The sequence below is a fragment of the Elgaria multicarinata genome, chromosome 7 (assembly GCF_023053635.1).
Source record: "Elgaria multicarinata webbii isolate HBS135686 ecotype San Diego chromosome 7, rElgMul1.1.pri, whole genome shotgun sequence".
Classification (NCBI taxonomy): domain Eukaryota; kingdom Metazoa; phylum Chordata; class Lepidosauria; order Squamata; family Anguidae; genus Elgaria; species Elgaria multicarinata.
In genome coordinates, this window is record NC_086177.1 from 16133314 (window position 1) to 16156566 (window position 23253).

A 23253-nucleotide genomic window follows, 5' to 3' on the forward strand; every position below is an offset into this window, starting at 1 on the left:
TGGTTTTAAATTGTTTATTCAAATAATTATTCAATTTATACACCTGGAAGAAAAGTCATAATTATTGCTTTTTTACAAACTGGTCTCTTCACACATTCGAGCAGGGATATTATAATGTCTGTCATCTTCAGTTATAAGAGTAACCACCGGCCAGGCCTCTTCTGGATCATTGGGGTAAAGGGTGATGAATTCATCTGTGCTGTACTTATATAGTCGATAAACCTGAATGGTATGCTGCAAAGCATAGGCCAGGAGAAACATTTCCACCTAGCACAAAAAGTGACAAAATGGTGCATCATTTTAAAAAGACAAACATTTAGGTATTCTGATTCAGCTAGATATTATGGGCATGGAATAGGCTTCCATACCCACACACATCCTGAGCTAGACAGTAAGCCACAATTGCAAATGAGTGCCAACCTCACAACTCCTCAACCCAATCCTGTGTGTGTGTGTGTGTGAGAGAGAGAGAGAGTGTGAGTGCATGTGTGAGTGATAGTTTTTTTTAAAAAAAAAGTTGCATTCCTGCAGGAGAGAAAACTTTTTATTCATTTCTCCGCTATAGGAACATAGGAAGCTGCCTTATACTGAGTCAGACCATTGGTCCATCTAACCCATTATTGTCGATACTGACTGCCAGCGCCTCTCCAGGGTTTCAGGCAGGATTCTTTCCCTGCCCTTCCTGGAGAAGCCGGGGATTGAACGGGGGACCTTCTGCATGCAAAGCATGCGTTCTGTCACACTGAGCTACGGCCCCATACAGTTATGCTTCTCTTTCCCTGTGTGAAGGAATTGCTTATGGTCCCACCAGAAACTATGTGTTGACTGCTCCTGTTGCCTTTTATCCCTTAATCTCCCAGCTGTCACCAACCATTTTGGATAATGCCTTATTTTCCTTATCACATACACACATACAGCTAGTAGCTATTTTTAGGCTATAGGAATAGTACAACCAGATCTAAAGACTACCTAATCTATTTAAAATTTACACTACAAGGTATTTAAAATTTACACTACAAGATATTTAGCAGGCTAGATATTAAAACTTCAGTTTGCATGTTCCTTACTTAAAAATTGTACTCGTACTTTAAGGAATTCACTTCCCTGATCGAAACCCATGCCCACCGCCAGTTCAGTGCATTCTCTGGCCTTTTATTCTCTCCAGTCATTTTAGCAGCTGGCAAACTGCCAGTTCATTAGCCTATTCCTAATAGCCAATGAATGTAGATAAAATGTTTCCTCATGGACCTTTCACTTTCTGACCCCTTTGATTCCTCTATCCAATATAAAAAATGAACCTAACTGTAAATCTCCTAAAGGACATAATCACTACCATAGTAACAGCAACAGTTGCTCTTTATCTTGGCTGTCTGCCAATTGTAGGCCACACACACCACTTATCTTTTATATTTCAGAGGTAATCTGCCAGCCTTTCCACCTCATACACTTAGCCATCCACATAACTTCAATAATTAAAATCTAAATAACTTTTAATGATTAAGAATGCTTCATATATTACAATCTCTACAAATATTTAGATAACCTATCTCCATAACCCAAGAAACAACAGCTCAGCACGTTTTGAACTTCTCTTAATCAGATAGTATGAGCACACAAGCTGCTGTGTATATACTCCGTTGGATCAGGGCTTTGAAGTATATTTTGTATAAGACCTTGTTGTTTGGTTATATACACAGAAGGAAAAGTCGGACTAAACCATAATTAGCGGCACTTTTGCACTGGGATTTTTTATTTTTTATTTTACTGCCGGTTCATCGTGGTAGTGCATAGGTAACTACAGCTACGTTTCGTCTATGGTGATATTTTTGATGGTTTTATCAGTGGAAGGACCTGATGGAACTGCTTCCATCAGCAGACCTGTGAACAATGCAATTCCCCATGGGAGAGAAAAGCAGACTACTGCTCATGTGATATTGGATCCTGCTCCATGGGATTACATGTTAAGCAAACATTTAGACCTAAGAGCAGGTTCAAGCTTTTACAGAAACCACCCTTTAACTACTGGACAACCAAATATAGCATTCTAAATACTTGTAGAACTGAGGTCTGTGTTTAGAGTCTAGGGGCCTTGCTAGACCTGCTGGATAAGCCGGCAGGGAGGAGGGGCGACGGCGTGCTAGAGCTAGCGTGCGCCGTTGCCGGCTTCTAGACGTAAGACGCGAAGGGGCAAGGGGAAGCCCCGTCGCGTCTGACATATTTTTTTTCAGTTAAAGGGGCCATGTGCGCCAGAGAGCCGCCAGAGAAGGTAAGTGCTTTTTTTTAAAAAAAATAAAGCTTCCCCGCACCCCCTGCCCCTGATTCCCCCCAATGCCCGATGACCCCCTCCCACCTCGCTCGCCCGTCCTCCCCCCATTCCCAATGGCCGATGCCTTGTCCCCCGTCCCTTGCCCCATGCCCCATGCCTTCTTCCCCCCCTCTCTCCTGCCGGGTCCTGCCTTCCCCCGTGGCCCCTATCTCTCCCCCTGGATCCCCCCCCGCCTGATGGGCACAGCGCTCCTATGAGCGCTGTGCCCAGTCTGTGGCTTCTCCCGGCTACTCGCGAGGAAGCAAACAGCCACAAAAAGCCATGGACCCTGCTAGACCTTCCACAGCCCCGGCCTGAGGCCGGGGCTGCAGAAAAACCAGGCCATAAGCGAATTCGCTTATGCCGGTTTAAGGGAGGTTTTAGCGCGGCCTGACCCCGGATTCCCCTGTGCGTCATCTGGATGCACAGGAGGGAAACCGGGCCTCACACCGCACTAACGCCTTGTCTAGCAATGGCCTTGATCAAATGTTTCAGAGCAGTAGTACTTCAACAATTCATTCAGGAAAGATTGGACTTTAAACTTCTAACTCAGAGACATTTTCAGTTCACTCCTTAACCATTCTTTCACCTCCTTAGGGAGATTTACATTTAGCTTTGGTTTGTTCAGTTAATAAATACACCCCCATCCCCAAGGTTGAATGAAGCCATTTTCCAAGTTATTACAACCCCAACACCACACTTACACAAAATAAGGTCAGCATATCTGTCAGGCAATAGATCTACTCTACAATTTATGCTCTAAAGAACACTGTTAGATCTTATGTAATTCACTAGTAATCCTTAAAATAACCCCAGTGCCATCACCATAGGGATGTGTGGGGGTGATGGCATGCAGAGTAAGTTGTGTTGACATAGTTAGTGCAGAATTCTGTGCTGCTCAAGCCATTAGTGTTTCAACTTTTCAAATTCTAAGCCCAAGCCAGGGCCATCTCCTGGACCCAAATCCACTAAACCTGGAGTCTGAGGTTAAACTCTCCATCCGCTCTGAAGGGGATGATTAATCCCCAGAATCCAAACCCAAAGGGTTTCACTCAAATGCCTCCGTCTGGGATCAGGCCATCCACGACCTGAGTAGTTTGTTTTCGGATAAGAAAAGACAGACTGTTGAACTACAGCTACTGAGGCCATCATGTGAAGCTTCAAGCTAGGCCAGCGACTCTTTAAATTCTCTGGTAGTCAGCAAGCCTTGCTTGGAGATAGGAAGGGCCAGTTCTGGCTTGACTACTCTTAGCACACAGTAGATACTAAATATTAGGAACACATAAGCATGAAGAATTGAGCTTACCTGTTCAAGGCCTCCTGTGTGACCAAGTTGATTCAAATGGTTTTCCATTAGCTGGGAAGGATTTCTGGATGTATCCCGAGCAAACAGAAGCCAGGAGAAGACAGGGACTTCCTTTTCCTTCTCATTGTCTTCATACAATTTGATAGCAATGTTTAGCATAAGAAATTTCACAGCTTCATAGAGTCTGTATTCATCCTCTTCACTTTTAAAAAGCTCATCGCAAGCTGCTTGCCTCTCTGAGAGGATCTTAATTTCACTCATATTTTTCCACTGTAAAGACAAACACAGAATGATTAGACAAATACAAAAAGAATGGCAAAATACATGTCTCCAAGTGTAAACAACTGGCATGCTTTCAGCCCGGCTGGAATTCAGGTCTCAAAAGCCAACAAATAATCAGCTAACAGTTTTAATTAGTCAATGAATATTTTTAATTGATGAGAAGTTGAAAGCCAAGGGTGTGAAAAGAGAATAAAAAATATTGAAGATGAGCATTCCTTTTAAGAATGAGTGGCAGTATCGATCAGACTCTAGGCTTTTCCCTTCCCTTCCTTGGTAACAAATAAATAAATATATTATTATTATTATTATTATTATTATTAATAATAATAATAATAATAATAATAATTCAAATTATATTGTGATTTTGGTGATGGGCAAACATTTCAACTTAACTGATCAACTGATTGGTCAGTTAAAAGGCAAATGGTAGGTTTTTATTTTTTTAAATCTGATTTTTGTATTTTTGTATGCTCTCTTTCCACAACCAACAATAATAAATATAATACAAACCACACTGCTAAAAATATTTCTAAATGCAAGCCTGCCAGAGAGATGTTAGCATGGTAAACTATAATCAAACATACTGGGCCAGGTGAAAGAGGGTGCTTGGTATCAATCTCCCCTATTGCACACACCCCAGGCCAAATATGTGATTATAACAGTTGATGGTCTGACCATTCTCTCACACCTATGTGCTGGTTGCAGGTTTTCCCCTGTGCTCTGCTCATGTGATCGCAAGAAAGTATATAGAAAGGCAATTTGCATGCAGAAGTGTGTTTCAATGCATGGACTGATTTCGCAGAATTGGTGTAATTAAAATCTGTAATCCATTTCATTCCAATCTCTGTGTGCTGGGTTTATATATTAAGAAATTATGCTGAACTGACAATGCAGCTAAGCTACAACTAACTTAAAAAACAATGAATTTCTCAAACCTTCCTCTTTAGAAGCATTAAGCATTCTTTAATTTCTTCCATCAAGTTTTCCACTTTGCTGGTCCACTTTTGTCTGAGTTGCCACTGTGTGATCCAGTCATATTTGACCATCAGCCTTTCTGGTACCTCAAATTTTCAAAAGGTAAGAGTTAGCATTTGCTAGAATTAAAGAAAAATAATCCGGTGTCTAATTATGATACCTTTTCTGAAATAAAGTATCTTCTTCCTGCTGCCTGTGGCTACTGAAGGATAGTAAGTAGGCTTCTTCAGAATATTATTCAAATAGAGAGGGAACCTATAGTGAGTGGGCCTTTAAGATAGAAAACCCCACCCAGGTACTTCTGCTGTTTTCCTGTTACGCAAATATTTGTGAAAAAGCAGAGGACTGGGAAATCCACCTATACAAATACCTGCTAAGCAAAAGCTACCATCAGGAAGTGTGAGGCCTACCAACATCATGTCCTCTCTTTGGAGCCAGTCAGGAAGCTGAGTAGCTTGGCTGAGCGCTTGAAACAACGTTGCCCTTACAGCGCAATAGTTATCTCCTCGTACTCTTCTTATTGAAATAAATTTACGTGAAACTGCTTCATAGCCCTATATTAGGAATAGAAATTACTATTAGATGCACACAGTACATAAATAAACCACATAAGGGAGTAATTATTTAAGCCAACTCTTAAAAGGTTTCAGGTGTGGGAGCCCAATTTTAAGGACTGAAAACACAGCTACATCACTCAGTAACTTAGAGCTCAGCGATTTGCTGCTGAACTGTAGCCTAGCTACAGTTATTCATACACTGATAATCTCTCATTTGGATTACTGCAATGCATTATACATGGGGCTGCTTTTGAAAAACAGTCTGGAAACTTCAGCTAGCCCAAAACAGGGCAGCAAGATTGTTAATGGAAACTGGCTAATGAGATTATATTATGATAGTACTATACCAGCTTCACTGGTTGCCAGTCCCTTTCCAGGACTGATTCGAAGTGCTGGTATTAACATTCAAAACCCTAAACAGCTTGGGGCCAGGTTACCTGAAGGATCATCTCCAATATGTACCTGCCCAGACCCTAAAGTCATCTTCAGGGTTCCTTCTCCGGGAACCCTTGTCAAGGAACGGGAGGCCGATGGTTACAAGGGAAAGGGTATCTGCATAGAGAGTGACTGAATAAGCCAATCAGTTCCACCCAACAGATACAACCAGTTGCTACATCCAGGACATTGTTTGAGGACTTCCCAGGGCATCTGGCTGACCAATGATTAGAAACAGGATGCTGAACTAAACAAAACAAAACCGTTCCGATCCAGCAGGGCTCTTCTTATATTACCAACTCTTGATGAATCAGTAGGGCGAAGCTCCACTGCTGGAGGGAAATTCTTACAGTAAATATTTTCAGAGTGAAAATATTCCAATTTCAATTCAGAAAAAGGTATCCCATCACTATCACAAATATGGGAAATAATGCCCCAATATACAGAATTAATACTATTCTAAGTATCAGTGTCTAGATACTGGCATCTCCCATCAGTTGCCATGTGCGAAGGATCAAGACAACTTGTTTTATTTTGAAATGGTTTATTGTGATTTTTTAAAAAATTCATTTTGATGTAATTTCTAAGCTGCCTTGAAAGAACTTGTATCCTGAAAGCTGGGATATAAACAATTATAAATAAATGAACAAATATAAACCTAAGAGGTGAATCCTAATAACACTTAACTGTTTTTGTTGTTGTTGTTGTTGTTAAATATACTATTGCAGTCTTCCCCAACTTGGTGCCCTCCATATTTTTGGGAGTTCAGTTCCCATTAGCCAAGCCAGCATGGCTAATAGTCAGCAATTCTGGGACTTGTAGTCCAAAATATCTGCAGGGCACCAGAATGGGGAAGGTTGTGCTATTGCAGGGCAAAAGGAGATCAGACCTTTCTTATATGTTTGGCATGGGAAGTGTTGCCTCTCCATTCCTCTTGGCAGTAATCCATGATGTCTACTTCAGGTTCAACACTTAGCTTATTTTCTGGAAAATCTAATACAAGAGAATTACGTTCAGGTAAAAAAACACATAAACAGAAATTCCAGATACTTCTCTTTTTTCCACAAGATCCCCCAATCCTGGGATTTGCTTAAGCCTTGGTGTCAGCCTTGATACATATGGTTGGATCCAGAGTAGTGCTTTGTGAAGTTCTGCTTGCGCTTGAAGAAGGGGGGAGAGGCAATGTTTGTAATTCCCCCTGTGCCTCCTTACAACCTGCTCTGGAAAGCTGGGGGAACCTCTCGAGCATCAGGAGAGGCAACACATGGGGAAGGGGCAAATACTGCCTCCCCAACTCTTCTTCCAGCAGAGAGCCTCTGCCAAGCCATGAGGACTTCCGTGAACTGAAGGCGCCCTTCTGTTCACGGCATGGCCAGCCTTGATCCAACCCCAACTGTTTAAACTTCAAGTACAATTTCTTCTCATCTGCTCAATTTTCACATTTATTCTGAAGGAGTTCACACTTATTCCCCATTAGTAAAAGGGTGAGTGTGTGTCTTATGTGCAGATGCTCTAAGCACAAAAGCAGGACCAGGGAGATGGGCAAGACATACAGGAAACTATCTATCTATCTATCTATCTATCTATCTATCTATCTATCTATCTATCGGCATACACCCTGCTCCCCACAGATGGGGACAAAGGGCCTGCATGAGCATACTGGCCTCATTCTGCCGTGGAACCCTGGCAGCAGGGAGCAGTGCCTAGCAGGCTAGAGGGAAGCCGGTGGCCCTGCTTGGTTCCCTCCAGTCTCTGGAAAATCAAAATTGCAATTATGACTAGAGAATTAAGTTTAGATAGAACTACAGGAAGCACAATTCTTCTGTAGTGTCCAAAGAGGAAGTTGTAATTGATCCCCTCAGGAGATACCATCTTCTATACCTCAGATGGGCAACTTGTAGGCCAAAACATCGAGAGGGCCACTAATCCCATGAATCCTCACCACCAGCTAGGCTGGCTAAGACTGATGAGAGTTGTAAGCCAAAACATGAGGTGGGGGGGGGGAGGCACAGTTTGCCAACCCCTGTTCTAGACTACTATATGCATTTGGCAATGGGGGCTCTAGCTACACCAACTTCTGTGTGGGAAGTCTATCATAGTCACTCCTCTAGAACAAATAAGTATAGTCCTCTGGGAATGATGGCCTACTTGGGGTGAAGATTTACACCTCCAATCAGCAACTAGCTTTGCTGCAGGGCCACTAGGGAAAAGAGCAGGGAGGCAGGCCAAGGCCCGTCACCCCAAAAGGGCCTGATGCTACAGCTTCTGTCCTTCTGGAGTTGACCACTGCCCTCAAGCACCATCCTCAGAGGTGCTGCCCACTTTATGTATTACTCAGCTAACACATCATTCTGTACATAAGTAGTGCTGAAATGTACCTGAGGAGCCTGTCCCACACACAAGTAACACTTTCTCTCTCTCTATTTCTTCTGCATCACGGTACATATCCTCCTCGCTGCAACAACATCGACACGCACTTCACATAACAGCAATGGTCTCATCCACATAGACATTTCTTTTTGAATAAACAGTTACTGTTAAGAAGCCAGGAAATTTTTAACAGATAATGGCTGTCAACTGCAAATTCATTTAACCAACAGCAAAATACGTTGCAAATGCTCCAAATAATTAGTAACTTGAAGACACACCTTTTTCCCCCTCTGGACTAGAAGGTCGTTTAAGAGATTGTTGTCTCCCAGGTTAGAATGCATTTTGTTGGTGATGGCAAAACCTTTGGAATCATACAAAAAAGGGAACAAAAATCTTATTATATTTAAAAACGCAGTCTAACAAAGTTAATGCCACCTAAAGAATAAAATAAATTTAAGGGTGGTATATAATGAACCCGTCCCACTGAGGCAATGGCTTCTGTCAGCAGAACAGGGATGGGGAGCAATTCCCCTTACACACACCCTTAAAATCTGTTTCAAAGGGTTGGGGGACCATCATGAGCAAGTTGGGATGGGGGAGGAGGGTCAGCGGGAGCCCTGTTGCTCTGCTCATGCCAAATTGCACTTCATCCTAAGGCTGCAATCCCATGCTCATTTACTCTCAAGTAAGTCCCACTGAACTCAAAGGAGGCTTATTCTGATGGCAATGAGCATAAGATTACGTGAAGGGCCCATTATAGCCAACATCCAAAGCGCCTTGCGTGCACTCCTGAAGACCTGCAGTACGATTTGCCCATTTTTAACTTCTGAGGGTAGACCCCTTGGACTGCATCATGACAGGATTTTTCTCCCATCTTGCTTTTCAGGGAGCTGCTGTGGGGAGTATGAAATTGCTGCCAGTGGATTTATACTGGTGGTACTGTGTTTTATATTTTGTACTTTGCACTGTTTTGATTGTGCCTTGTTGTTTTAAACCAAAAGCTGAAAACTGTGGGATAGATTACTCCTAGGTACACTAGGTTGGATGCAGAGATACTTTTTCCATAAGCAGAAGGCCTCTTCTCTGAGTGGAAGGGCTTCTTCTAACTTAGCTCAAGAATAGAGCGCTGAAATCCAGTAGTGTGTTCCTGTTACCTCAAGGCATTGCACGGTCTCTTGCACAGCACCTCAAGATACATGCTTGTGCTATGTCAGTGTCACATGAAGACCTTTGCTAGCTTTAGGGTAAAACTTCTCACACTTGTCCTATTCTGAGAATTCCTTTCACGTGCACATCTCTGGATCCAACCCAGGAATAAAAATAATTTGGCTAACTGAGGTGGTTGTTGTTCTTAAGAGAGCATTCCAACAACAGAAAATATGGTGTCAAAACAAATGGTTAACAAATGAAGCACACACCAAAATGAAACTGAGAGGTACTTACTGTCCCCTGGCGAGCAAACTCCGAGGAAATTGAAGGGGCCGGCACATCACCACCATCAAAATGCATGCTAAGACATCCTACTGGGCAGGAGAAGACAGCAATCCATGACAGATAGGGACTTGAAAAACAAAGGTAGCTTTTAGGAAATGGTATTCTGTTTATTTGCCAAAGCAGCCTGAGCATCCAAGAACTTTGCAAGGCCCCATTCACTGAAAGAAGGTTTTTGTTACCAGGCTGCTTGGAGGACTGGTCATTAGCTGCTTTTGACAGCATTTTTTACCTGTTCTGATATTTTAAAAAGGCAACAACTTAGCTATATTGCCAAATATGTCTTACAACGTTAGCTTCTACAGCATAGTATTTTGGCTAAATATATGAGGTAAAATGCTGTAATAAAAAGCTACCAACTTTTTAAAAATTAATTGGACTCGATGGCATTATAGGCCCCTTCCAACTCTACTATTCTATGATCTCCCCCCACCCTTTTAATGTGAATTTAACAAAACAAAACAAATTGTGAGAATAAAAATAAAAAGATGCCAATTCTGGTAATTGTTCTGTGTCGCTGGTGAGAGTAAAGCAAGATGACAGGGATACATTCATTTACATATTAGCAAGGCTTTAACATGCAGTTAAGTAAAATGCCCTTAACATTTTAATTTAATTTAATTCCCTCTCCATTCTGGACTTTTAAAAATCCACTTTTAATAGAGGATGTTGGTAATGAGTTCATTGTTCTTTTCAGGAAGTCAAAATATTCAAACAGATAAGCTCTTTTAGATTAGGATTTCCATGGAAGACTGTAGCTAAGGAAAGCACAGAAGTAGGCCCAAGGCTTGCATGCTTCCCCACTCCCCTCACCACCAAACCAAGAGACCCCCAGAAGACAAAATGCACTTTTTAAATGCACCTCTAATCCCTTCTGCATAAGAAATATCATCTTAACAGGGCTCTAAGGATACATAGATCAGCCTTGCAAAAAAGTCCATGGGAGTTACCTCAGTGTGTGTGTGTGTGTGTGTGTGTGTGTGCATATATATATTTGTTAGCCTAGGGAATGGGGGGGAATAGAACTTTGGTGAAACTGAAAGAAATTCTTCCTTGCCACAAGCAACCAAACAAGTCATTATTTACAAACTATCTAAATAACCTTCCATTTTCAATTGTGTAATACTGACAGTTTGACATTCAGTGAAAATGGGGCATTCACAGTCAAAATAGTCATTTCTTCCAGGCCTGGAAGCTCCTGTACAGCCTTACTTTTGACCATGTTAAAATAATAATAATATTTTGACACTGTAATTTGCTGAAGGAGACTCTCAGGTGCAGTGATAAACCTCTTCTTGCTTTTATGGTGTTCAGAAGTCTCAAGGACTGGTTAATACACAATAAGTATAAGAATGCTATCAGAAGCAACAAAGATCTAAGAAGATTTTTCTGGAAGCAACTGTAAAGACTGCTATCTGAATAAAGGCACCGGGGATTCTCCCTATCAGATGCATTGCAGGTATGCTATCTGAAAGAATTTGTAATGCTTCATATTGTTTAGTCATTCATTGTTCACACAGGACATCTCAGATGCCAGACAAGATACTGGCCAAGCCAGTATATGTACAGTGCATTCAAATTATAACCATTTCAATAATACTGGCCACAGGACAACCAGGATTTTTAACGCCATTTTAGATGTTTCACATTTATTATGCTATTTTATTGGGGAGGGGGCATTGAGAGGTTTTGTACTCAGTCTGTGTTCAGACAACATGATGGTCAACGGTGAGGTAATAATCAACTTGACAGTTGTTTATGTAGGGGATACTCCCCACACAACATGATAATAATCAACCGTGATGTGGATTAGGATCAGCCTCGAGTTGACTATTAATTCACGTTGAGTGGATTCACTCATTCTCTGCTCTCTCTCCCCTCCCGCTAGTATCCTATCAGCCATGCCTGCCAAAAATATTGTGGCTCACAAAATAACCAATGGTGGCCGAGGAAATAACCAATAGTGCCTTCCACACAACACAATAACCAATGGTGGTTCAAATAGCCAACTCTGCACAGCACTGATTATTTGTGTTGGTTATTTCGGCCAAATAAGCAATTGTTTGTTAAAAACAACAACTCCCTCCACACAACACGATAACCCATGGTGGGTTAAATAACCAACCATTGACTATTTAAAGCAGCATTGGTTATTGTGTTGTCTGAACCCAGTTTCAGACTTGGAAGGTTTGCCCTAGAAAGAAAGACTGGGTACTCAGATTATATAGTCTGCCACACAGGATTACATGTGTTTCCTCATCCTTTAGCTATTTATCTTCTAGAAGACATTAGGACGCTTACCATGGTTACTGCGAGATGACGTATCAAAGCACCAAACATGCAGTTTTGCTGAAAATGAATTGTTTTACCAGTTTGCTGCCCCCTTCCACCCAAATAGAGAAACTCAGTGAAAGAAAATAAAACCAGATAAACCAAGGCGAATTTTAACCACAATTAGAAACTCGGGTTTGCAATTCTATGTTAAGAGGCAATGTAATTAGCCTTAGCCATAGTTAGCACTGGTGCAGACATAATGCGAAAACAGGTCTGCACAACAGCCTGCCTTAACTGTGAAACCCCCCACCGCCACCCCTCTCCCAACTTATACGAATTACTTTTCCCTGACTGTTGCAAGCAACAAGGGAAATGATTTGTAATAGGATCACTAGGATGTGTACATGTGTGTGTGACTGCTGATCCCCAGGCCAGCATCAAGTGCAGCCCCCTGGGTAAAAAAAGGGTGCATACCCCTATGTTATAGCACTGTTAAGACAGACAATGCAACAGGGAAAAGAATTCATACCAGAAAGGGGAGGGAAGAGCCCGTGCTTCTCAAGTTGGAAACACGGTTTTTAGGGAGCCAACATTATATTCACATTGGAACATGATGTCATGTTTTGCTGGAAGAATGACCCTGTGCAGCACATGAAAACTTGGCAATTCTTCCAATAAAATACATCATTAAGGGAGCAATCCCATGGCCTCTAAACGATCCTGTGGCCCCTAGACATCGTTTGAGGGGCCATAGGATACTGGGGATTTCCCCCCCTCCGATGTTGGAGACAGCGCTCTGACCTTGCAAGGGGGAGTTGGAGATCTGATCCCCCTGCCCAGATTCATCCCAGCCAGTGCAGAAAGAACTGCGCTGGCTGGCCTCCGAGGTCAGAAAAGCAAACTTGGAGAGGAGGTGTTTTGGTGGGAGGAGGGAGGAGGATACCTGAGAGGCCAGGATATGAGCTATGCTGAGGCATCTCCAGCCTCCTTTGCTACCTCTCTGAAGGGCCATTTCTAGATGGGTAAAAAGTCCATCTAGCGAAAACAAAATGCAGGGCAGGATGGCAGGGAGGTGAAATTCCTCCTGCCCTGACTGAATGATCAGAAGCCTCTGGGTTCGGGGGCTTCCAGTCATCGAGGGCACAGTCAATAGGACTGCATCCCAAATAAATTAACCACTTCAGAATTTGTGCAAATGAGAAGCAGCCGAGAAATATTGCTAATAATAAAATAATCACATGTCAGGAAGAATACAATTAATCACGTCAAAACATCTGAAATAGATTTCCTCCACAAAAGTTTGATTACACGAACTCACTAGTCTACAGAGGATTCCATTGGGGAAGAGATGACCGATGCAGTCAGTTTTCCTTTATTCTTGCAGTAATTCTCTTGATGGGGTCTGGACGTTTTCATTACCTCTGTCAGAGCCCTCTTTGTACAATGTATACTATCTTCTTTGACAGACAAAGCAGCTTTCCCTTTGTGGCTGGTGCTTGTAGCTGAAGACGTTTTGTCACGAGGAGGGCATTTGTCCTTTTTTAAATAAAATGTCATGCCAAAAATGCCTTTTCTCGGTTTCTCTTCGGTGGCAGCAGTTGCCTTCCTTGCCTTTTGCTGTAACATCCCAGGGCTATGAGAAAAATATATGGGAAAAAAACATCCTCTGTGAAGTCTGTTAACTTTTATACTATTAAATCAGTCCAATGCAGATATGAGTCAATTTGGAACAGGTTAGGGGGTAATGAAGAAAGCACATCAAATGTTGGGTACTGAAAGTTTCCTTAGGCTGGATCTGACCAAGGGCTCATCTACACCAGGCAGGATATTCCACTATGAAAGTGGTATACCACGCTACTGCTTTATAGTGGTATTGAAGTACACTGACAATTGTTGGGGCCCACTGACACATACCATATACCGCTTTCATAGTGTTATATCCTGCTTGGTGTAGATGTGTCATGGGCCCCAACAGTTGTCAGTGAACTTCAGTACCCACTATAAAGCAGTAGTGTAGATCCTGCAGTGCACTTCAATACCGCTATAAAACAGTAGTGTGGCTCCTGCCCTTCATATACCACTTTCATAGTGGAATATCCTGCTTGGTGTAGATAAGCCTCAACTCTCAACCCATTGACCTGAATTATACATATTGTAGCCTTTCAAGTGCTTGTCAATCCTTCTCTCCCACCCTTTCTGTTTCCTGCCTGGAACTGCAAAAATATGTGGCTTACTGAGCCACTGCTTTTTTGCCACACATGGCTACTGGACTGAGTCTAGTTATAGTGGAATATGCATCGTAGTAATTGATAAGCATTTATTGTCTGTTGTACCTGTGACTAGTTCTAGTTCTGTATATATGCATTGTGAGATAACTATGAATAATGGAATATATTCTTGGAAATGGAGGGAGGCTGCCACAAACGGGTCGGTCAAGTGCTGGAAGCAACACGTAGCCTAACTTAGCAGGAATACCTTCATCTGGGTGTTACCGGTATCAGTGGAACTGGTTACATTGAGAAAAATGAAAATAATGGTATGACTGACCATGAGGGTTATAAAAGGACAGGGATTCAATATTCAAATTGAATCAATTATTATTCAAAATAATAAATAATAATAATGAGAAACCCACCATATGTGCTTAGGCTGGCTTAACCCACCATGTCCTCCTCCATTTAGGTAAATATGAAACTTGGATGTTGACTGCTAGATTAAGAGGAACCTAGGTTTTACTATGTTATCAATATGCTTGCCACTATCTTCATTGCACTTTTAGTGATTATAACTTCTGTGTATTTAGGAATGTTTGTGATCTGCCTCATCTTAGCTAAAGCTTGTTACTCTAAGAGAGTAAGAAGCAATCAAAATGTTTGAGCAATCAAAATGTATTCTTTGATACCATAATTGTGTTGTCTGTCTTGAGAAAAGTTTCAGGGACCGCTACGATATACTTTAATTCTTGAAGCCCAAAACACTTGGTCACGGTTTGCAAATCTGTCATCGAGAGGGGAGTCTGTCCTTTAAAGCCACTGCATTCTCTCTTGATATGGTGAATCTCAGATACACCCATTCAAGTTTGAGAAACAAGGTAGTTGGATAAAGTGAGAAGCAGTTACTCATCTCACAGCTTAGTGGTTGTAAATTGTGCAGTCCTCTCTGGGCCCTAACAAATCTCCAATCTGACCAGATTCACTGTTATGCAGAAAGCATGCCAGAGATGGGGAGTCTATTAAGCAAGCAGAGTGAAACTAGAACTCTGTCACGGTCGATTTGCACAATGTAGCTGTATGTCATTAATAGAATTTACATACAATCGTATTGGACATCTCAAATGTCAAACTAGATGTTGGACTTTGCGCTTGTAGTTTTCAGTATTCTTATTCTGAAGTCGCTATCAGCCCTTGAAAAATCTTGACACAAAGAGTAAAAAATAATGTCCTGGAAAAATACTATGAATTTGTTTTTCGCATACTCTCCCTTTTCATTTGGATCCTTCAACACATTCAGAATAACACCTCTAACTGTGTATTAGAAATCTGTTTCTTGACCTAGAAAAATTGAGAGATCCCAGTAAGAGCTATTTCCCACATTGCACAGCAGCAAAGGAGCAGATTTTGGGGGTGGGGTCTTCAGAGGGAAGGACATAAAGGGGAAGTCTCACTGCATCGGGGGACGTCCACTTGCATGACGTTGGATGGAATCTACAACATGATTTTGCATCCACTCATCTTGAAAGTTACTGAGCCAATTAGGGAACAAACTCTCACAAGCCCTTCTCTATATCATCAAAACACCACAGTCATAGTTTCCATGAACTGCAACTGCAATATTTAACATAAAGAGTGCAGTTTTCAAAAGACAGACTTCTGTTGCCACCTGTGCTTGAATTATGAATGTAAGGATAGGGAAAATTGTATCTGGAAGATCTTCCAACTCAAACTGCAAATCATTAAGCAAGCAAACTGTTAAAGCATCACCAAATACAAATCTGAGTGCAGCCAGTATACTTTTTTAGTCAATCACAAAGTGGACTGGCAGAAAGAACATATGGAGGAGGAGTAGCAGGGACGACACTGATGGTTTGTTGTGTTGCTATTCCTCATACTGAGTTTGCAGCAGGAAAGGGCTGGGCTGGTGTGATAAAATGCAGAAGGCAGATTAGCAAACCAGAATCCTTTCAAAAGGAGTAGCAATAGTCAGTTGCACAAGTCAGGAGAGTAGCCCTATCCTAATTTTTCAAACACCATGAAACTGAGCACCCAAGACCATAAGTTTCAGTTAGACATCGCTACGATTCTCTCCACTACCCCTAAACTTTTCCAAGACAAGGTACTTTGTGTTAACAGTTTCAGATTTAGACATACTTCCATTGAATTTATTCTCTTCTGGACTGCACTGTTATTCTACGGTGAAGATATGCCTTTACAGTGCAAACCTACACGTCTACTCAGATATGAGCTACATTGAGTTCAACCAGACTAACAATCAAATAGGTCAGTATAGGATTGCAGCCTTAGGGCACAATCCTGTGCATGTTTAGATAGAACAAAAAGGCCTACAACTCCCAGGGCTTTTTTTTACTGTCTAAATGTATACAAGACCCTTAGACTCCTTTCTTTGTTCCTATGCAACCCATGAAAAGCAGTGCTAGTGCTCAAATGTGCTGGAAGAACAGGACAACACCACAGACTGTAGGCTGGGAAGGATTATTAGGGTGACACTAGATGAAGATCAGTAAGAAGAATCCATCCAAGGAGTGTGGAGCAAGTGATCACTAATAAGCTCACAAAGAGGGAGAGCCCTCTGTTAACAGTGCCTTCATGTATGGTGAAGTACTCCGATGTGTTACCTACATTTATGTGTTCACATGTAATGAATCTCGCATAGGTACAGGTGAATCAGAGTAATTCACTGCCAAACAAGAAGTCTATACTTATCATGTGCACACATGGTGCCCATAGAAGTGATATCTGTGTAGGAAATTCATCATACAGAAAGCAACCTTTGTTCCTGCTGCAATAGCCCCCAGAATCTCAGGATTTAGTCATAGCTGAACTTCAAGTGCAAGTATGTCTGTGGGGGACAGTTCGGTAACAATACCTTCTTTCTCTCTCTACAGCGATTCTAGAGAAAAGAGGGTGGGGAAGCATTAGCTGCGAAGTTTCACGTAACAACTATTCAAAATCATCAGCTGAGAAGGTAAAGTACTCGAAGCATCCCTCCTCTCTACATCTTATCACCATCTTTTACTAAAACAACAGATATTGCATGACATGGCTGCTTAAATTCATACAAAGTTGTTACATACTAATCTAACTCATCAGACAGAAAGAAATTTAGACCACAGCTAGACCTAAGGTTTATCCTGGGATCATCCAGAGTTTGGCCCTGCCTGAGCACTGGATCCCCGGTGTGTCACATAGATGAACAGGTTTGACCCCTGGACGATCCAGGGATAAACCTTAGGTCTAGCTATGGCCTTAGGCAAAACCTATGCTTCATTTTTAACCTGCATAATACAGAGTCTCATTACCTTTGGTCAAGAAATGGGGCTTACCTTTCTTGGATGGCCTGTTCCTGGCTACTATTCAGCTTACATCGCTTAGTATTGTCTGTAAGGGTTGTAATGCCAGGACTAATGTAAACCTGTCTTTCTGGACCAGATCTTTGCTCAGCTGGTTTATTCTCTTCTCCAGTAGCAAGGGCAGCTTTTCCATCATCAACTGGCATGCAAAATAGGTCATCTTTATCTGTGATCATCTCTACCAGGTAGAAAATTCACTGGGTAGTCTCAAGCAGCCAAATGCTTTTGGAAGGAAAGTGAGAGGGAAGAATTGTTAAAGAAATAAAAGAAGTTTTGAAGGTTCAGGTGTTGTTGTTTTTAAAGCATAAATAAGAGGACATTTGAAAGATACTCCCATATAAGGTACTGGGTGCAAACAAGGGATATTAATGTAAGCAGGAGCATCTGGCTGGTCACAGATGTAGGCAGAGTAATGGATAGGAGGCATCAGGTCCAACACCTCACAGAGCTCTGGTTTCTTTAGCAGTGGCAGTTGGTGCCCATTTGGGCTGGTGAGGTGGAAGACAGGGCACATATTCAGTATTCTACTGAAATTGCTAGAGGAGTATAAGAGAAGGACACATGTGGCACTTGTAGCAAATGCAACAGATTCTGGAGGAATATTTCTGCTACAAATGGGCGGGCGGGTGGACAGGCAGTGTGTCACAGCCCCATTTGGTCCAAATATAAAGCCACCTCTGCCATTAAGGCAGCAATCCTAAGCATACTTTTACTTGGGAGTAAGACCCACTGAAATCAGTTAAGCTGAGTTGTGAGTAAACCTGGTTAAGATCGAGGTATAAAAGCTGCAGAGGAGGGAACATTTCACTACGAGTAGTAACTCTTGAGAATCTAGGGTCTGGGTTCTGGCAACCCTAGCTGGGCTTCTGTGACTTTACAATCCTATGCACACTTACATTGGACTCAACCAGTCTTCCATCCGAGTAGAGATATATTATATGTATAAGATCGGGCCGGGCTTCTGATACGCAGCATGGTTATTCCCAAGTCTTTAAAGTAATACAGAATCAAATCAATACACGTAAAGAATTACCTTTATCGTAGCAGCCATTGCATCACTGAACGACACTAGACAAAAGATCAAACTGGGTGTTTTAAGTATCACTTTTGCTTCCGTGTGTTCTTTATAGACTTCTAATGCTTAGCTAACACAGAGAGAGTCAACTTCCGAGTTCACTTTGGACGACTTTTTCCCCGTCTTTCCCTGGGTTGGAAATGGGAGCTGAACATAGGAAACAGTGGAGAAATCCAGTCTAGGTGTGATAGGGGAGCAGCGCGTCTCTTCCTCCTCCCCACCAAAGGTAGTTGCAAAGACGAACTTACTCAGGTCTTATTTAACGTAAAAAAAATGAAAATGTTAAAAATTGTCTTATAAATGCCAATAAAATCCATTGTCCCCACGCTGCAGGTTGGGGGAAGGAGCTGTCATTGGGTGACTGTACAATATAGGCCATTGTCAATATTTTGAGATGGGGTTGAGGCTAGTTGAAATTTCCAACCCCAAGCAACCCCATCTCTCTCTGTTTCACACCTCGCAGCGAAGTGCTTTTAAAAACAACGAAAACGAGAAAACCCTGCACTTTTCACTTGAAATTAAAAACTTGAGTTAGAAAGAGTATCACCTCCTGGCTTTGCAGCTATCTTTTATTTTCGGTGGTAGACTTTAGTGCCCCATCACAGCTGTGTTAATATTCTGGATTTCTCTATTAGATGTTGTTTTTTAATGGGCAACTCTCATTTTTATCCTGGGGGAGGGGGGGAAGAAAAAATGGATGCAAAAAGGAACCAGAAAGTTCCATCTTGCAAGTCGCCTCTTTTCCTATCTCTATTTCTCATTTTCCCAGCCTCGTTCTCCATCAACCCCACCCAGTCAATGGCTTAATAGTTCACCCACAATCCCTTGTGCCGAGCGACTCTACTTTCCCTAACATGGTCATTTCCTGCTTTTTAGTCCAAGCCACCCTCTATAGCTTTACTTTGAAGCAGGGATGCGCATTTTTGGGTGCTGAGATAGCTATAGAAGGGAAAGCGCTGTATTTGGAACGCTGTTCCTCTGAGCATGAAATGAGTACTTGCCGTGGGGTAGGCGGGCGAGTCTAATAGGAGGAGGAGAGACGGGGTGTTGCCATTTTGCAGTCCAATTTTTTCAGTAGTCTCGTTGTAACAGACTTCAGCTTTATTCATTTTCTGGCAACGTGACACGCCCGCCTCCTCCGCTCCATAGTAGGGATATTCCGTGACAATTAACGTCAAGAGGCAACAGGGTTTTGAGCATTTATTTGGGAGTACGTCTCGCTTCAATCCTTAGAACTTGGTTTTAAATAAACCATGGATGATAGGATCGTGGAGAGGGGCATATTACAAATAGCTGACTGATGTGCAAATACGGGATGGGGAGCATGTATTGTATACAGACATATTGGTCTCTTGTGGAGACAACTTCCCGTAATACCAAGGGCAGAAAAATGGCATTTATGCGTTGGGAGGAAAGCTTGCAACTTGGGGTAGAAAATTGATTCTCAGGGCGCTAGCCACAGTGGGGCTGTAGAAGGCTCCCCCCCACCCTTAACATCTTAGCTAGTTTAAAAAAAGGTTTTATGTAAAAGTATCTAGCTCTTATTTGTACTCGTATAAGAAAAAGAGTGCAGGCAGTTTCTACTCAATTGGTCAAGAAGTAAAGCTGTCGGTGCGCCTACCAGTGAGTGCAGGGTCACCTGTGTACTTTTTAAGATTTTGTAATTTGTTGATTTATTATTATAGAATAGAGTTAAATGGTTTTAAACAAGTTACGTTTACCTGCATTTTGTTATGGCTGATTTGCACTGAATAGTCCCCAACTTTCTGGGTAGGGGCTTCTCATTATTTGAGGACAAAATGTTTCATTTCTGCAAGGAGTTGTGGAAGGGGGGGGGGGGAAGTTGACTTGGCAGTGTGTGTGGCGGTGGTGCGGGCCAGGACTGCATTTCTGTAGGGAGGGAGAACATGAAAGTTCTGCTGAGTCAGAACAAGAGTCTTTGTACTATAGCATTCTGTTCTCACAGGGGCCAACCACATGCTAGTAGAAATCCTACAGGCAGGACATGAATACAGTAGCTCTCTCCTGTTCATGTTCCCCAGCAACTCATGCTAAGAGGCATAGATGGAAGAGTTTCTACCATTTACATACGTTCTTGCAGTTTCTGTTATTAAATGCAATCCTGTATGCACTTACCTGAGAGTAAGTCCCATGAAGCTCAGAAGGACAGCCTTTTGAGGAGACCGAGTAGGATAGATGATGTGGCATAATTACTATTCTTGGTTTTGTTTTCACAATCATTAACATGACTGGGAAGCCGTGCTCTATTTTCTGTAAGTATAGGGGGGGAAGAGAATGAGAGAAAATCCATCTTGTGTCCCACACATACACTTTTCATGTTAAATAATGAATTTATATAAATGGGAAGTTTAAGTGTTCAAAATGCTTCACATACATTATCGCATGCATTTGTGTAACAGTCCTATAAGGCACACAGTTTTAATATCTAGGAGTTGAGTAAGAGCCTTGTTTAGAATCACCCTGGTAAGTTTATGGCGCATATCAGATTTGAACTTGGGACTTCCTAGTTCACAGTTCTTTGTAAAGTATATAGAAGAACAAGCCTTGTTGAGGAAAATCAACATGGCTTCTACAAAGGGAGGCCCTGCCTCACCAAATTTGTAGAATTCTCTGAGCATTTAACAAATATTTAGAGAGGGACAATTTGACTCTTTTAAAACAACACCACCACCAAAGGCTCTTAAGTAAAATTTGCAATCATGGACCAACAAGAAGGTCTACTTAATCTGTAATAATTGGTTAACAGAAAGCACGTATTCATAAATACGAGCCAGGGGTGAGTCAACATATTCAGTACAACGAAATCCAAAGCTGACTAAAGAATTACAGAAAGATATGTCCAAACTGGATTAATGGACAAGAAAATGGTAAATGAGAATCAGTGTGTAAGTGCGAAGTAATCACATTGGGGCAACCTCCCACCTCCAAGTTCAAATAGATGTATTCTAAACTGGCAGTGAGGAAAGAGAATTTGGTGGAGATGTAGACAGTTCACAGAAAACATCAGCTCAGATGTCAGTAAAAAGGCAGGCTTAATACTAAAAAATATTAGGAAAAATACAACTTATAACACTTTTGTATACACTGGTGTGTACAGTTCTGGTTGCTGGATCTAAAAAAAAAAGTAGGGAACTGAAAAAATACATTAAAAAACCCAAAATTATTGAGTAGGAGCACCATCCCTATGAGAAAATGCCCAAGTGGGTGGCTTTTTTTAATCTTGAAAAAAAAAAGGATATGCTATAGTTTTATAAAGTTATGCATACTAGGGAGAGAATGGCTGGAGAAATATTTTCTTTCATTTCTCTGGTCACCCACTGAGGCTGATCAGCAGTAGATTCAGAAGAGATAAAACTTCTATTTTCAGTCCAGTACTATTTCATACAGTACATTATTAGCATAAGGAATATGCTGATGCCATCAAAGGCAGAGGAAACAGCAGCCTGGCATCCTCCATCAGGCCTGGATACAACTCCAGCTGAGATCCTCCCTCCCTCACGCTATCGACTGCCACTACTGACAACATCAGAGGGAGCCGCTGCTGACACTGCCACCAGCAATCCCTCCATTATGCTTAAGTCTAGCTCCACCTGCTGAACTTCATAACTAAGAATCAAGTGCCAAAGTTTACTCCCCCCACAATTCCTTGTCCTTTTATGTTGTGTCGTTGAGATTGCAATTCTGTGGGCAGGGACTGTCTTTTGTAAGCCATTCTGGGGAAACCCCCCCTTTTTAAGGATTAGACATATTCTTGCCATAATAGTACTAGCTAAATAGAACCTCCGGTTTCAAAGGCAATCTATATCATAGAATCATAGAATAGCAGAGTTGGAAGGGGCCTACAAGGCCATCGAGTCCAACCCCCTGCTCAATGCAGGAATTCACCCTAAAGCATCCATGACAGATGGTTGTCCAGCTGCCTCTTGAATGCCTCTAGTGTGGGAGAGCCCACAACCTCCCTAGATAACTGATTCCATTGTCGTACTGCTCTAATAGTCAGGAAGTTTTTCCTGATGTCCAGCTGGAATCTGGCTTCCTTTAACTTGAGCCTGTTATTCCATGTCCTGCACTCTGGGAGGATTGAGAAGAGATCCTGGCCCTCCTCTGTGTGACAACCTTTTAAGTCTTTGAAGAGTGCTATCATGTCCCCCCTCAATCTTCTCTTCTCCAGGCTAAACATGCCCGGTTCTTTCAGTCTCTCTTCTTAGGGCTTTGTTTCCAGACCCCTGATCATCCTGGTTGCCCTCCTCTGAACACGCTCCAGCTTGTCTGCGTCCTTCTTGAATTGTGGAGCCCCGAACTGGACGTAATACTCTAGATGAGGCCTAATTTACTATATGTTAATAGTGAATTCATTCTCTCAAGTGGATCCTTAGGGGGGCAAAATTGCAGGATCTGCACACAAGGTGTTATCAGGAGGCTTGGGGGAAAACCCAGGATTTGCAGAAGTATAAAAAGCAGTTTTGATTTATTTATTTTTAAGTGGGAAGGGAAAGAGGCAAGAATAGCTCAATGAGGACTGAGTATGCTGGCTGTTCAGAGCGGAGCAGGGATGAGTGAGGGGGGATAGAATGG

The 23253-nt window shown here is 42.0% G+C and overlaps 1 protein-coding gene across 3 annotated transcripts; it reads right to left on the reverse strand.

The window, feature by feature from the left end:
• On the reverse strand, positions 1 to 18693 carry OTULIN (OTU deubiquitinase with linear linkage specificity). Of its 3 annotated transcripts, XM_063130234.1 has the most exons (9): positions 18616 to 18693; positions 17556 to 17804; positions 13314 to 13628; positions 8239 to 8315; positions 6750 to 6853; positions 5279 to 5422; positions 4829 to 4954; positions 3612 to 3881; positions 1 to 267 (listed from the first exon to the last, which is right to left on the reverse strand). In XM_063130234.1, the coding sequence occupies exons 2-9, from the start codon at positions 17756 to 17758 to the stop codon at positions 73 to 75; spliced, it is 1434 nt and encodes a 477-aa protein (XP_062986304.1). In that variant the 5' UTR covers positions 17759 to 17804; positions 18616 to 18693; the 3' UTR covers positions 1 to 72. The 3 variants fall into 3 exon arrangements, with proteins under 3 accessions (XP_062986304.1, XP_062986305.1, XP_062986306.1); XM_063130235.1 differs by lacking the exon at positions 17556 to 17804 and having other exon boundaries at positions 18616 to 18667; XM_063130236.1 differs by lacking the exons at positions 17556 to 17804; positions 18616 to 18693 and adding an exon at positions 17099 to 17118.
• Between the last annotated feature and the right edge of the window lie 4560 nt (positions 18694 to 23253).